The 14075-nt window shown below is 38.4% G+C and overlaps 2 protein-coding genes across 4 annotated transcripts in view; one reads left to right on the forward strand and one right to left on the reverse strand.

Moving 5' to 3' along the window:
* The window catches only part of LOC131958551 (LHFPL tetraspan subfamily member 3 protein-like), a 13535-nt gene extending 9620 nt beyond the window's left edge, over positions 1 to 3915 (reverse strand). For all 3 annotated transcript variants that reach the window (XM_059323635.1, XM_059323636.1, XM_059323637.1), the window contains exon 1: positions 3790 to 3915. The gene's annotated coding sequence lies outside the window, so the exon portion shown is untranslated. The remainder of the gene's footprint in view (positions 1 to 3789) is intronic.
* Positions 3916 to 7186: 3271 nt separating this feature from the next.
* LOC131958552 (protein SEC13 homolog) lies at positions 7187 to 12549 on the forward strand. Its single transcript, XM_059323638.1, has 10 exons — positions 7187 to 7315; positions 8195 to 8239; positions 8519 to 8634; positions 8903 to 9054; positions 9631 to 9720; positions 9868 to 9911; positions 10160 to 10290; positions 10591 to 10711; positions 11043 to 11186; positions 11645 to 12549. Exons 1-10 carry the CDS (start codon positions 7313 to 7315, stop codon positions 11741 to 11743), a joined length of 945 nt encoding a protein of 314 aa, XP_059179621.1. The 5' UTR covers positions 7187 to 7312; the 3' UTR covers positions 11744 to 12549.
* The last annotated feature ends 1526 nt before the right edge of the window (positions 12550 to 14075 follow it).

Below are 14075 nucleotides of genomic sequence, written 5' to 3' on the forward strand. Positions count from 1 at the left end.
GTAGGGGGAGGGTGGGGGTGGTGGGGTGGTCATTTCTGGGTGGGGGAGAGACAACTGGTCAATAGGGGGAGGGTGGGGTGGGGGGGTGGTCATTTCTGGGTGGGGGAGAGAGGATAGCTGGTCAGTAGGGGGAGGGTGGGGGTAGTCATTTCTGGGTGGGGGAGAGAGGATAGCTGGTCAGTAGGGGGAGGTGGGGGGTGATCATTTCTTTGTGGGGGAGAGAGGATAGCTGGTCAGTAGGGGGAGGTGGGGTGGTCATTTATTTGTGGGGGAGAGAGGATAGCTGGTCAGTAGGGGAGGGTGGGGTGGTCATTTCTGGGTGGGGGAGAGAGGATAGCTGGTCAGTAGGGTGAGGTGGGGGTGGGGTGGTCATTTCTGTGTGGGGGAGAGAGGACAACTGGTCAGTAGGGGGAGGGTGGGGGTGGTGGGGTGGTCATTTCCGGGTGGGGGAGAGAGGATAGCTGGTCAGTAGGGGGAGGTGGGTGGTGGTCATTTCTTTGTGGGGGAGAGAGGATAGCTGGTCAGTAGGTGGAGGTGGGATGGTCATTTATTTGTGGGGGAGAGAGGATAGCTGGTCTGTAGGGAAGGGTGGGGTGGTCATTTCTGGGTGGGGGAGAGAGGACAACTGGTCAGTAGGGGGAGGCGGGGGTAGGGGTGGTCGTTTCTGGGTGGGTGAGAGAGGATAGCTGGTCAGTAGGGGGAGGGGGGTGGTGGGGTGGTCATTTCTGGGTGGGGGATAGACAACTGGTCAGTAGGGGGAGGGTGGGGGTGGTCATTTCTGGGTGGGGGAGAGAGGATAGCTGGTCAGTAGGGGGAGGGTGGGGTGGTCATTTCTGGGTGGGGGAGAGAGGATAGCTGGTCAGTAGGGTGAGGTGGGGGTGGGGTGGTCATTTCTGTGTGGGGGAGAGAGGACAACTGGTCAGTAGGGGGAGGGTGGGGGTGGTGGGGTGGTCATTTCCGGGTGGGGGAGAGAGGATAGCTGGTCAGTAGGGGGAGGTGGGTGGTGGTCATTTCTTTGTGGGGGAGAGAGGATAGCTGGTCAGTAGGTGGAGGTGGGATGGTCATTTATTTGTGGGGGAGAGAGGATAGCTGGTCTGTAGGGAAGGGTGGGGTGGTCATTTCTGGGTGGGGGAGAGAGGACAACTGGTCAGTAGGGGGAGGCGGGGGTAGGGGTGGTCGTTTCTGGGTGGGTGAGAGAGGATAGCTGGTCAGTAGGGGGAGGGGGGTGGTGGGGTGGTCATTTCTGGGTGGGGGATAGACAACTGGTCAGTAGGGGGAGGGTGGGGGTGGTCATTTCTGGGTGGGGGAGAGAGGATAGCTGGTCAGTAGGGGGAGGGTGGGGGTGGGGGTGAGGGGTGGTCATTTCTGGGTCGGACAGAGAGGTCAACTGGTCAGCAGGGGGAGGGTGCTGGGATGGTCATTTCTGGGTGGTTAATGGTGGTGGGGGGTTGTAGCATTGTAGGCCTACTGTGTGTGTTGGGGTTGTTGTGGCATTGGGTTGTAATGGCACTGCACTATATGTATATTTACGTAACAACATTTATATGCAGGGTTTCTTTCACACAATTTTCTCCAGGGGAGGGGGCTCTTGGGAGAGACAACAGCTGGTCAGCAAGGGAAGGAGCAGAAGTGGGGGGGGGGGTGGTCATTTCTGGGTGGAGGAGAGACAACAGCTGGTCAGCACGGGGAGGGTGGGGGTGTTACGTTTCCGGTAGAGGGGGCTGAAGGCTTAAACATCCAGGGCTCTGGAACTGATAGGCCTTACATCAACAGACTAATCTCTTGCTTTGCAACATTTTGGACACTAACATTCGGGATGGGAGGTGGTGTGCATTTAAGTAAAGTAGACGCCCTATATTAAATTTATTTATTTATATTTAAAAAAAACAATAGCTCTAATACCTGCTTATGTGGTAAAATATACTAAACCTTAATGAATAATGTACTTCATTATTTTAAATATTTTTTTCTGTAGAGGATTCGATGACTGAATACGACATTATTTCCATGATGTTTTTTTTTTTTAAATTTACTTTTAAAAATAAGATATTCACATATTCTACGTTACAAAATGTGATACCTCTGACCCTCCCCTTTCTACAAATTACATTATTTTTTTTTTTTACAGACCACTAACCCCCATATTTTTTAATATTTCATTTTCAGGACCCCCCCCCCCCCAACCCCCACCTCCCCCTCCACCACAAATAGCTAATACAAAACCACTACTTTCAATATTAATTACGGAAATCATATTAATTACGAGAAAATTGCTTGCAACTTCATTAGACAAGATTCATTTTATTAAAATAATAATGGAGTTTGTTCTTTCCTTTTCTCGACATACCCTACAAAGCTGAAGTGGATAACTATCCTAAACTATAATCAGTTTGTTTTTGTGTTGTGATATTGATCAGCTCGAAATTCGATATGATTGGATGGGATTTTTCTCCAAGATGACATCATTAGTTTGTAGCCTCTTTGTCGTTCGTCGTCCCTTGGAATGGGACGTCATTAACAAGTTATATCTATAATTAATCAACGCGATAAAGTTTTTGGGGATTTTTTTTACTGTAAGGTAGTATCACTAATTCCAATTATTGATTGATCACAATTGTTTATGATGTGTGTGTGTTAGAGTACTTGTATTTTGAGTTGGCTTAGGGTAGCTTTTAATTTGTTTAGATGAACTGTACATGGTTAGGTGAAATGTGTGTGTGTGTGGGGGGGGGGGGGGCGGTGGTAGATGCATTGTACAGTTTGTGTGGGAGGTGGGGGGGGGGGTGTGGCACTGTGTTGTTGTGGGATTGGGTTGTAATGGTCCTGTACTATATGTATATTTACGTAACAACATTTATGTGCAGGTTTTTTTTTTCATACAATTTTCTCTGAGGGGAGGGGGCGCTTGAAATTTCCGGTGGAGGGGAAGTCAACGGTTAAAGTCGATATTTTCTATATAATTTTTTTCTTCTATTTCTTCGGGGGTGGGAGGGGAGGGGACAATGCCTGAAAGAAACACTGAGTACGTGAGAAATCAGTCTGACACGGTAGAACATACAAACTAGAGTTTTATGTTGTTATAGGTTGTATAACATATGTTTACCATTTTAGCCTGACGGGGAGTGTGAACATACGTGGTGTAGGTTGTTAGTAGTATTATGATCTCATGTTCAGTCTTAGGGTCAGAAACTAGGGTCAGGGCTATGGTAGGACTTGGGTTGGGGTTCGTGATAGGTTAGAGTTGATATTAGCAAGTCACATTTATGTTCATTTAACTACAATTAGTAATCTAACACCCCTTTATATGGACACGTCCATTATAGTTAGCTTATGTAGTGACCGTGGGTTATAAATCTACAAAACTTAAATATCCCAGCTACTTTGCTACACCTGAATGTGATAATGATATACCTACTGTTTACGTTATTTTTATAAGGCTCTTAACGCAGGCTTTCGAAGAAAAAAAACAAACATTAGGCCTATATCCTACAATAGCTTGCCTACTAAAATGGGAAATTTAAAAACAAAGTACTTAAAGATATCAAATCTTTATCCGCCTGATTTCTTCATCTTACAGTCACTGACTAGGGTATGCTCTAGTCAACTAATGTACTTTTGAATCGATCAAATGATAATCAATACAAATACCCGATTGAATCAATGACCAACCTTTAGACATTTGTCAAATAATTAATGTGGACCTTCTACTAAACTAACCAATAATTTACTAGTAAAAGCTCTCAACTAGATTATTATAAACAAAACAAAGAAAATTATGAAACAACTTACTTAAATGTGTAGAACACTGCCCAAACACACCCTAACACGATTACTGTGTACCTGGACGAAATTCATGGACCTATTTTTACTACAGCGATTCGACCGGTTTTGCCAGTTTCTAAAAATCTATTTAACGACTCCGAGAATTTTTTAAAAAAGCATTTGTTAGTGATGTGTTGCACGGGTGAACTGCCTGTGTTTGTTTGCCGCTCAAAAGCCTCACATGTGTAGATGTGCTCAGAGTTTTATTTAGACATTTCTTTTGGCGGGTGCGGGTGGGGTGGGGGCACTGCCTCCTCAAATAAGCCCACCGCCCACCCATTCCCCGGACGAAAGAGGAAAAATATTTAATATATTATATATATATATATATATATATATATATATATATATATATATATATATATATATATATATATATATATATATATATATATATATATATATATATATATATATATATATATATATATATATAACTAGTGTTTCTTACAGACTTTTTTCTTCGGCGTGCAGTTGAAATTTTCAGGGGGGGGGGACTAAAATTTTGGTGGGCGGACACTGTTAAAAGTATATCTTTTCTATATAAATTCCATTTCGTTCGCGGGGGGTGGGGGTGGGGGTAGACTTTCTTCGGGGGGGGGGGGGGGGGGCGAAGAGATGCCTGGAAGAAACTCTGGATCTAACTAGTGTCAGCTACCCCGGAAACGTAAGTGGGCTCCCTAACGGCCTGTTTTTTTTTGTTTCACAATTTGGATTGTAAGAGGGTTAGGGTTTAGGTAAGACCGGGGGGGGGGGGGGGGGGAGAGTTGTGGGTGGCTAATGTCAATCATTTGATAGGTAGACTTTTTAAAGGAAAAAAAAAAACAAGAAATTTCGGATTTAATTTTTTTTTTTTTTAGGAAAAGTTAAAACTATTTCGTGTACGAAAAGAAATTGTAAAAACTGTGATACAATTGTTTAGTAACCCGGTGGATTTTCTTGACCATATTGCTAATCATTTTAATGAGCCTACTGAAACTTATTGCAAATACATTGGTTCTTTGAATGACTAATAAAAAATATTCTTTAAAGAAAGTGATACAACTGATAAAGTTCAGCAAAAAAAAAAAAATACTATTTAAAATGCAAAAATACAACGTCACACTTCCCCCCCCCCCCCTTCCCCCCTCATATTACAAAAAATCCCTTCCCCATGAGTGTGCTGTCATGTATGGAATACCAATATGCTTCAAATCAACAACATTATAATAGGCCTACATATGGGGATTTAAAAATAAATAAATAAATAGCTAAGCAGTAACATAAGACATAGTTTCAGCATTATTTTACCTTACTTAAATTTGCAATAAGAAATATTTAAAAAAAAAATACAATGACTTACCCTCACTATTAAAATAGAACGTTTATACCCTATTAGTCCGTCTATCAATGAGTGGCGTTAAAACTACTGTTAAAATTTCACCTGGGCTAGAGGCCTATCGTGAATAGGTAGACCCTAACAGAAGGACTCCCCCCCCCTCCACACACACACACCACCACCTCTACCACCACCTCTTGATCTGCCTCATCTGGCACGCGCCTGATGTGGCGCCCGGGGACGGGGATTAGCCCACACCTAGCCATCACGTAATGGCGGTGTGGCGATGGGGTCAGTACAGGAAGAACGTCTGCTGTTGTTGGTTCAAGGTGTGTGAAAATGGGTGGGGAGGTAAGACAAAAAAAGATTAGGTGGAGGGGGGGGGTAACTTACGCCGATGTTTGGTGAAAGTAAGTAGCGTAGGGAGCTGGGTAAAAAGGCAAGACTGTCAGCATTAACAGTAGCTTCTTTATAGATTGTAGGTCTAATGTTGAATATTTTAACTCTAGTGATCGCCCTTTATTTTATAGAACATTGACTCAAAATGTGTTAAATTTTTAAGACGACGTCATTTTATTTAAATGAACCATTTGTCAAATTAATTTTTAATTTATATCCTACTCTTTACGTTCATTTTAAATTATTATTAAATTTTAATAAACATGTAGGCCTAAATAATACCATTTAGAAATAATAGATTCTTTAAAAAAATAGTAATAAAACTTACTTTGAAAATTAGACACATTAGCTAAACTGATTAACTATTATTACAATTTTAAAAATAAAGAGTAGAATAATGTAAAATTATTGAAAATTACTGCCTTAATTACTGCACCATGTGTATGATCAGAGTTTCTTCCAGGCATCTCTTCGCCCCCCCCCCCCCGAAGAAAGTCTACCGCCCCCCACCCCCCTCCCCCGAAAATTTCAAGTGCCCTTCCGGAGAAATAAGTCTGGAAGAAACACTGTGTTTGATTGCATCAGAAGCATTAGGTGATAATTTGAAAAGCATAAAGGGGGTCATCCATAAATGACGTCACACTCGTAGAGGGGAGGGGAGGGGGGGTCCGTAATTTTGTGACGATGTGTGATGAGAGGGAGGGGGGGGGGGGTCAGATGTTGCGACGTCACACTTTGGCATTATAAAAAAGCAATGTTAGAAAACGAATTTTAGACTTTATTTCGCGTTTTAGATAATTTTTTTAAATAAATTGTAACAGTTTAGACAAGATTTTAGAAAAATGTCGATGTTAAAAAAAAATTCAACTGCAATTTTGAGGGGGGGGGGGGTTGTAGGTTGAGGTGTGGCGTCATTTTAGGGGGGGGGTCTGGCTTTTTGTGACGACGTGTGATGGAGGGGAGGGGGGAGGTAAAAATCGTCAAAAAAAGCGTGACGTCATTTATGGATGACCCCAAAGTCCTATTCTAGATTTATCATAGTTTTAAAACCGGTGTGTGTGTGTGTGAGTGTGTTTATGTATCAAAATTACACAAATAAGATATATTCTTTTAATGCTTATGAACTATGAGTAAGGGGTCATCCATAAATGACGTCACACTCGTAGGGGGGAGGGGGGGTCCGTAATTTTGTGACGATGTGTGATGAGGGGGAAGGGGGGGGGGGGGGTCAGATGTTGCGACGTCACATTTTTGCATTATAAAAAAGCAATGTTAGAAAACGAATTTTAGACGTTATTTCGCGTTTTAGATAACTGTTTTAATAAATTGTAATAGTTTAGACAAGATTTTGGAAAAATATCAATGTTTTAAAAAAATTCAACTGCAATTTTGAGGGGGGGTTGTAGGTTGAGGTGTGACGTCATTTTAGGGGGGGGGTCTGGCTTTTTGTGACGAAGTGTGACGGAGGGGAGGGGGGGAGGTAAAAATCGCCAAAAGAAGCGTGACGTCATTTATGGATTACCCCTAACTGCCAACAGATATTGCAACACGTTTGCAAAATACACTTGGCCTAGCTAAAATTTATTTAAAAAAAAAAAAAGCTAAAAATAAAACCCGGAAATAGAACGAATTTGATAGAGTAGTAATGTCCCTTCTGCCACGTTAAAAAGTATACTGCTGTGCCCGAGTATGTTTTATGTTTTATAGACCTAAAATAGACTGTCATTTGGAAGGTCAATATAAAATTACCTTATTTTATAGACCATAATAAACATGGTGAGTAGATCTGACTATTTTTAAATAATCTGAATAAAGTAATTAGCATGATGTTTAACATTTTAATTTTGCTTTATTTTCTTGTGATTTGAATGAAAACCTGTTTTCGATAACGGCTTCAATCCGACTATCTGCATTTGTTACTTGTAGTCTTTGTATATCTAGATCTAGATCTAGTCTAGTTTCAAGTATTTTACTAATTTAATAACTATGGCCTGGAAATCCCAAAACTAGATCTAGCCCTTATTCTGGTTCTAGTCGTACTCTGTCTACTTAATTCATAATAATTAGATCTAGAATCTAGTAGGTCCTGCCTAAAATTTAAAATAAAAACTTTCAATTCCATTTCAATTTTCAACAATTTCACTAAAAAATGGCAAATTGAATAGGCCTAACAACCTTTAAATTATATTAAGATTTACATTCTAGATCTATGTAGAATGTTGTAGGTTACTCCCTTACCGTTAGGCCTAACCACACAATTTAATATAATCTGTATCTTCTACATATCTACAACACTGCTACAAGTTTTCAGTTTTACTTACCCATTGTTTTTGACCAATAAATAAAAGGCCGGTGCTAGCCGGAATAAGATGCGCATGCGCAATGGAGACAAAATACGACTTGCCAACTCGGCGATGTTTTCGATGGTACTGCGCATGCGTGTGTTTACAACCGCAGAACCCTAACACCAACCCCAACGTTGGGGAGAAAAATCTTCTTCTGAGTAGTCACTTTGTAAATAAAAAGACCCTAGCAAGGTGAACAAAACAGGGGCCTGATGAACAATTTTCTATTCTTTTATTTTTGTATGACTTATTGACTAATACATGATTTTCTGCACAATTAAAAATTACGAAGCTATTATAAAATTTTCAGGTTTCTGTAATCAATTCAGTGGATACAGCACATGAAGATATGATTGTAAGTAATGTTTCACATTTTTTAATGTTAATTGGACATTTTTTTTTTCCTTTTAAGTAATATAGGCCTATTACTTTACTTAGTAATAGGCTAGTAACTTGCCTTGTAAGTCATCAAGTTGTTTTTAAACACTAGGCCTAAAGCTTATCTAAATTTAAACATAATTTTTTTTTTAATTAACATGTAGGCTAACTGATATTTTAAATCTTAAAACTCTTAATTCTACTTATGAAAACTGAAAAGTTTTTTAGAAATTCTAATTTTAACATTTTTTTTCAGCATGATGCTCAGCTTGATTATTATGGTACCAAACTAGCAACCTGTTCATCTGACCGGTCAATCAAGCTGTTTGATGTGACCAATGGACAGCAGACACTTATCACACAGTTGAGAGAGTAAGTCATTTTGAATAGTCAAGTCAAATATTTTCTTTAAATGTAAGGTATATAATTGAATTGATGCAATCGGTAAAACTTTAGTTTCATCCAGATTAATTGTAATATATTGTGCAAGCTAGTGTTTAAAAAATATTAAAAAATAATTAAAGGATAACATTTAAACTACATGTCTTTAATATTCAGTTGAATAAATTTCTGATTATGTTGGAAGGTGTGAAAAAAATATTTCTACTTTGGTGCACTAATTGTGTGTATTTTAATGCAGGCATGAAGGGCCAGTATGGCAGCTATCGTGGGCACACCCGATGTTTGGGAATATGCTGGCATCTTGCGGCTATGATAGGAAAGTCATCATATGGAAAGAAACAAATGGAACGTGGGGGAAGCTGCATGAGTGTGCTCATCATGATTCTTCTGGTTGGTATTCTTTTTATTCTTGCTTTATTTGTGCTGCTTCTTGGCTTAAGTGTTTAGGATCATCCACACAGCTTGGATTGTTAGGTTAGGTTTGCCAGTCGCTCCTCCTGGGACATAGGCCGCTGACACTCTCCAACTGTCCCCATGTGTATCCAATCTTCTTGGTGTCTTCTTCCAGGTCTTTCTTGGTCTGCCTCTCCTCCTGCTTGGATTGTTAGGGCTGACATTTTAAGTTGTGTTCACTACTTGTAGTTACTTCATACAGTTATTTTTGCATTTTTAGAATTTTTTTTTGTAAAAGCACTCACAGAACTGCACTTTTTAAACTCTGTACAACAACATTAAACTGCCGTGTTTCAATAGTTATGTAATGTTTTTGCGTGAAATGATTTACGATAAAAAAAACTATTCGTTTTCATACTAATCTTGTCAGTGTTGTCTCTATGCTTTGAATAAAATAACTAAATAAAATTCTATGCTTAAATAGTTTAAATATTTTTTATTAGGTAGTCTAAGGTAGTAATTTTTTCTGCCACATTTCGGTAAAAAATCAAGTTTGACACTTGTTTTCCACAGTAAACTCAGTCAGCTTTGCTCCCCATGAATATGGTCTTATGTTGGCATGTGGAAGCTCAGATGGATCTATTTCTGTTATAACTTGTACAGGTGAGTCTTGTCTAATGATATTTAACTTTACAAGTAAGTGTGTCTACTTATATATGCCTGAAAGGCAGCTAGATATTAATGCCCTGTTTATCAATATGTTTTAATAAATCTTGTCCAAACATTGAATGTAATTTTTTCTTCTTCAAGGAGATGGCAAATGGGATACAAAGAAAATCAATAATGCCCACACAGTAAGTTTTTTTTCTACTTTGTATACTTATATTAAAGTCAACCTAAAAGATAGTAATTTGAGCAATGTTTGTTAACATTTTTTTTAGCATATTTCCAGGATAAACTTTAATATATATATATAATATATATATAAGATTGCTAAGTCTACTTTTAGATCTGGTGTTCTCTAATATTTTTTTCACAAGTTTTGTATGATCTTTATTTCCATGGTTTCCAAATAGCATTAATTTTAACTCTTTACATCCAGATTGGCTGTAATTCAGTCAGCTGGGCGCCAGCTACAGCACCAAATTCCTTGTTTGAACAGCCCAGTGGAAACCAAGGCTTGGTCAAGCGATTTGTCTCTGGAGGGTGTGACTTCCTTGTGAAGATTTGGGTGTAAGTGGCTTGTAGTTCCTCAACTAATGGTGAAGCCTAATATTTTATTGGACTAAGCTGTCTTTACAGCAAATAAGTAGAGTTAGGCTTAAGAAATGACTGGTTGTTTACCTTTAAGCCCAACTTCTTATACTGTATCAGATTCTAGTCAGGTATCTATTACTGATTTGTGTATTTAAGACAATGTTCAATTTCTGGGTCAGAAATTCATGCTGTATATGACCCACCATCACACTATTTATTGTTGAAATATTAACAAAAACTACAGGTGGTAAAAGTAAGCTTGAAATCTTGTTTCAGTGAGGACAATGGTCAGTGGATTGAGGAGCAGAAACTAGAAGGACATAGTGATTGGGTACGCGATGTAGCCTGGGCACATTCTATAGGCCTGCAGAAGTCAGTTATAGCATCTTGTTCACAGGTGAGTGCTCAGTGTTCAGGCAAATAATTAGAAAGCTTATTTTTTATCTAATTATAGTTAGTTAAAAATAGAATTTGTTGGTCGGATTTTAATAAGTTTTCATATTCATTTTTCAATAAAATGTCCTTTACCCCTGAGGCCGTTGGGACACTGATGTTGATTTTCTTATAGTTTTCTGCTGTTTTACTCTGTCCTCTGTTATGTGTACCTATTCCTAAGTAATTATTCAAATTTGTTAGATGCTTTGTAGTAGTGGAACTCAGTTCTCAAACTTAATATGGGGATTTTACTACAGCACATGTTAAAACTTAACTTATTGTTTATTTTTCAGGATTGTCGAGTCATTATCTGGACAAACGATGGAGTAAGTAACTCCTGGACGTCCAAAACTCTCCACAAGTTTGATGATGTTGTCTGGCACGTCAGCTGGTCAACTACTGGAAACATCCTGGCTGTGTCCGGGGGAGATAACAAAGTATGCATTTTTAGATACAAAATACGCTGTTATTTTTAAATTAATGAAAATATATAGTCTCTCCTTTATAACTGTTTATTAGGCAGTCAGTTTTTATTCTTCTATCTTAATTATAAAATTGGAGTGGAGTTTTCCTCCAACACAGTTAAGTATTACATATCAACACTTTTCTGCACCATATGGCCCATTGACTCTGGCTTCATAATGCATTTCTTTCTGGATATTCCTCCATAGCCTTTGATCAGTAATAAATAATCTGCATGGCAGGGTAGCATTTATTTGATTTTGTACTTTTCTTGCTTGTATGAGTCATTATCCCCAGCCAACACACCACATCACCCAGAGGTCTGAAGTCTGAACTTTAATAGTTTGCAAGATTCCCTGGGTTGTAGTTCTATTTTTACTTATATACAAAAATTCTATCTTACTGGTAACCCTATAAAAATTCTATCTTCCAGGTAACCCTATGGAAAGAGAACTTAGACAGCCAGTGGGTTTGTATAAGCGACGTCAACAAAGGTCAAGGTGCTATTGGAGAAAGACCATCCTCAGGATAAATTAAACAAATGACAAAGACAATCGCAGCAAATATAATTACGATTTTAAAATTCTGTTTCTGTGCATGGTTTCAATGTAGTGGAAAGTTTTGATCACAGGAAATTAAAGCATCAACAAAAATTTGAATCTTTGCTGATTTAGATCTAAGTCTTTTGATTACAAGATAATGTTACTCACACCTGTTTAAATGAGTTATGGTAGCTGACTCAATGCCAGTCTGTAAAACCATTTTAGTAACTTGGATTCAAAATATTAAATTTTCTTAAAAATCCTTCTTGGTGCAATTTTTGAAAATTGATTTTTTTTTTACGTTTAGGATTTTCATTGAAATAATTCTTAGATGTTAAATTTTTACGCTAGGTGAATAAATTTTTTGCTGGGTTTAAAGTATTTTTGTTAATTTAAATTTTCTATTAGCAGCATTTATATTTTTTTGGTTGTTTCGACTTTCTAATTGATTTTTGTTTGGTAAAATTTATGGCAATCAAAGACTAAATATTTAACACTGCGGTGTTGCCAATTTTAAAAACCCTACAATTAGTATGTTTTATTTTGTTTATATTTCTGTATGCATGTATTTTAGTAACAGTGTAAATGGTTTTTTAAAAATGAATTACACTCTATATTATTTTCACTTAAGTATTGTTAATTTATGGAATACTAGTGTATGACTTCCAGGTTTATAAAAAAGTAAAGAACAACAAAAAGGGTGCAGGAGTTTAAAATTTTAAAATGTATGATTACTTCCCTTGATTTCATGAAAAAGGAATATGGAAGATATATGTGTGAATAAATTCATGTAAATAATAGCTTGGAGTATCTTTGTTTTTTTTTCCAATTAGTACTATATAGGTTTTTTCTTCAAGCTTAAGTTTAAGTGATTTTAAATAATCTTGGTAATTTATTTGAAAAAAAAGCAAAATTCTGCATTGTTTGAGTATGGCTTCCTATGAGCTCATTTTTTACTACTTGCCTTGTTAGGTGTGGTCATGTGCTTAAAGTCTGGTCAACACATTCTAGCAAACTTAGTACATCTCATGTGAGGTAGTAGTGTGGTCAATGTCCAATCACCTCATTTTGTTACCACATTATGTGAGGTAGTAGTGTGGTCAATGTCCAATCACCTCATTTTCTGTTACCACATTATGTGAGGTAGTAGTGTGGTCAATGTCCAATCACCTCTTCATATTATTTTACCATTTCACGTGAGGTAGTGTGGTCAGCATAATGTCCAATCACCTCATCGTATTCTGTTACCATGTGTGAGGTAGTAGTGTGGTCAGCACAGTGTCCAACGTAATATATGACCAGTGTGGTCAGCATAATGTCCAATCATCTCGTCATATTATTTGGAGACCCCTGTCCAACGTAATATATGACCAGTGTGGTCAGCATAATGTCCAGCCACTATAACTTTGGTGAAATGCACATTATAAAAGTCTATAGGCGATTGAAAAGCTAGGCACTGCAAATATTTCTTCATAGGACAATGCAGATGTCAAAATTGGTAAAAAAAAAGAAACCCAAATCTTATGATATACAGTCTATGTAAAATTTCAATGTGTTTGTCCCAGAATCTGACCATTGCCAAGTTACAAATTTCATAGTTCCAGTACTTGACCATTGGCTAGTGAAAAGTATATTATTCAGTGTACCTGACTTGTTTAAAGTTACTTAAGTATGCCCAGTACCTGAAGATTGGCTAGTAAAAAGTATATCAGCCACAGTGCATAACCATTGATCAGTGAAAGGTTAAGTCTTAGTACCTGACCATTACCCAGTAAAAAATTTCTCAGTCCCAGTACCTGACCATTGTCCAGTGAAAAGTTTCTCAGTCCCAGTACCTGACCATTGTCCAGTGAAAAGTTTCTCAGTCCCAGTACGTGACCATTGCCCAGTGAAAAGTTTCTCAGTCCCAGTACCTGACCATTGTCCAGTGAAAAGTTTCTCAGTCCCAGTACCTGACCATTGTCCAGTGAAAAGTTTCTCAGTCTCAGTACCTGACCATTACCCTGTAAAAAGTTTCTCAGTCCCAGTACCTGACCATTGAAAAGTTTCTCAGTCCCAGTACCTGACCATTGTCCAGTGAAAAGTTTTTCAGTCCCAGTACCTGACCATTGGCCAGTGAAAAGTTTCTCAGTCCCAGTACCTGACCATTGAAAAGTTTCTCAGTCCCAGTACCTGACCATTGTCCAGTGAAAAGTTTCTCAGTCCCAGTCCTGACCATTGGCCAGTGTAAAGTTTCTCAGTCCCAGTACCTGACCATTGTCCAGTGAAAAGTTTCTCAGTCCCAGTACCTGACCATTGTCCTGTGAAAAGTTACTCAGTCCC

The sequence above is a fragment of the Physella acuta genome, unplaced genomic scaffold, assembly GCF_028476545.2.
Source record: "Physella acuta isolate Inbredline_101_S28 unplaced genomic scaffold, ASM2847654v3 ptg001333l, whole genome shotgun sequence".
NCBI lineage: Eukaryota > Metazoa > Mollusca > Gastropoda > Physidae > Physella > Physella acuta.

Coding starts and splice junctions, on each gene's coding strand:
- LOC131958552 (XM_059323638.1), top strand. Junction 8,635..8,902: donor CTTATCACACAGTTGAGAGA/GTAAGTCATTTT, acceptor ATTTTAATGCAG/GCATGAAGGGCCAGTATGGC. Junction 9,721..9,867: donor TTCTGTTATAACTTGTACAG/GTGAGTCTTGTC, acceptor TTCTTCTTCAAG/GAGATGGCAAATGGGATACA.